The 1,275-nt window shown below is 43.8% G+C and overlaps 1 protein-coding gene across 1 annotated transcript in view; it reads left to right on the plus strand.

Annotated features, from left to right (window-relative positions):
• The window catches only part of LOC101859663 (protein FAM91A1), a gene marked incomplete in the record, with an annotated part of 22,556 nt that overhangs the window by 14,956 nt on the left and 6,325 nt on the right, over positions 1 to 1,275 (plus strand). Inside the window, 1 exon segment of the mRNA XM_013087271.2 lies at positions 911 to 998. Within this exon segment, the coding sequence (XP_012942725.1) occupies positions 911 to 998 (88 nt within the window).

Below are 1,275 nucleotides of genomic sequence, written 5' to 3' on the forward strand. Positions count from 1 at the left end.
GGGGTGTTTATGGGTGGATGGGTGTCTGTAGAGGGGGAGGGGGTGTATGTGGGAGGGTATGTTTGTGTGTGTGTGAATGTTTCATTACATGTATGTGTGTTTGTGTGTTAGTTGGTGTGTGAGTGTGTATGGGAGGGTGTGTTTGCATATATGTGTTTGTATGTGTTAAAAGGCAGGGAGAGAGCTCAGTCTAACGAACAAAGTCACCTCATGACTTGTAAAATGTGCCAGGCATAAGTCAGTCCTGCGTTTTACTTCCCCTCTCTGTCTCTCTTTTTGTCTCTCGCCTTTCACCGTTTTACTGTTGTATTGTCAACAAGCTTCTGCTCAACACAACTTCTTGTATTGTGTGTGGATGGTTGGTGGGTGCTGTGGTGTGGTTTGCTCCTTCATTCCTGTCAAACGTCTATTGTCCTTATCCCTCCTCCTGTTCTTTGTATGTTACTCTCTTATCCCTGGCACTTATATGACCCATTTGTGTTGCAAGTGCCGTAAAACTTTTACTAAAACTACAACTATCTCTCCTCCTCCTTTTCCTTGTATGTGAGTGGTTGGTGGGTGCTCTGGTGTGGTTTCCTCCTTCTTTCCTATCAAACGTCTATCATCCTTATCTCTCCTCCTTCTTTTTTGTGTCTGTTACTCTCTTGTAACCTCTAATCTTCGGCACTTATATGACCTTATTGTGTTGCAAGTGCCGTAAAACTCTTACTAAAACTAAATTTTCCTTGTATGTTGCTCTCTTGTAACGCCTCTAATCTCTTGCACTTATATGACCCATTTGTGTTGCAAGTGCTCTAAAATCCTTACTTAGACAAAAATTAAATCTTTTATTGTGAGTTATAAACAACAAGCCTCTTGTTTAGTTCAGCGTGTCGTCATCAATTCTTGTTACTTTGTATTTAAATTTCAGTCTGTTGGTATCAATGGCTCCACTCAGTAAAGAAATCCGTCCAGTCAGCAGTTCCGCTCCACAGCACATCGGCCCAGCTATTCCAGAGGTCAGAACGGAACTTTTGCTGTTTGTTATGAATACTGAAAGTTCATAGGTTATTTAGTCTTGGGGGGTCTGATCAGTATAGAAATTGCCTGATGTGTGTGTGTTGTCTGAAATCCCCCTGTGTGTGCGTGTGCATGTGGGTGTGTGTTGTCTGAAATCCTCTCCCCCCCCTGCGTGTGTGTGAGTGTATTGTCTGAAATCCCTGTGTGTGTGTGTGTGTGTGTGTATGTGTGTGTGTGTGCGTGCGTGCGTGCGTGCATGCGTGCGTGCGTGCGTGC

Source organism: Aplysia californica, unplaced genomic scaffold (assembly GCF_000002075.1).
Source record: "Aplysia californica isolate F4 #8 unplaced genomic scaffold, AplCal3.0 scaffold00568, whole genome shotgun sequence".
In the NCBI taxonomy this organism is placed as follows: Eukaryota; Metazoa; Mollusca; class Gastropoda; order Aplysiida; family Aplysiidae; genus Aplysia; species Aplysia californica.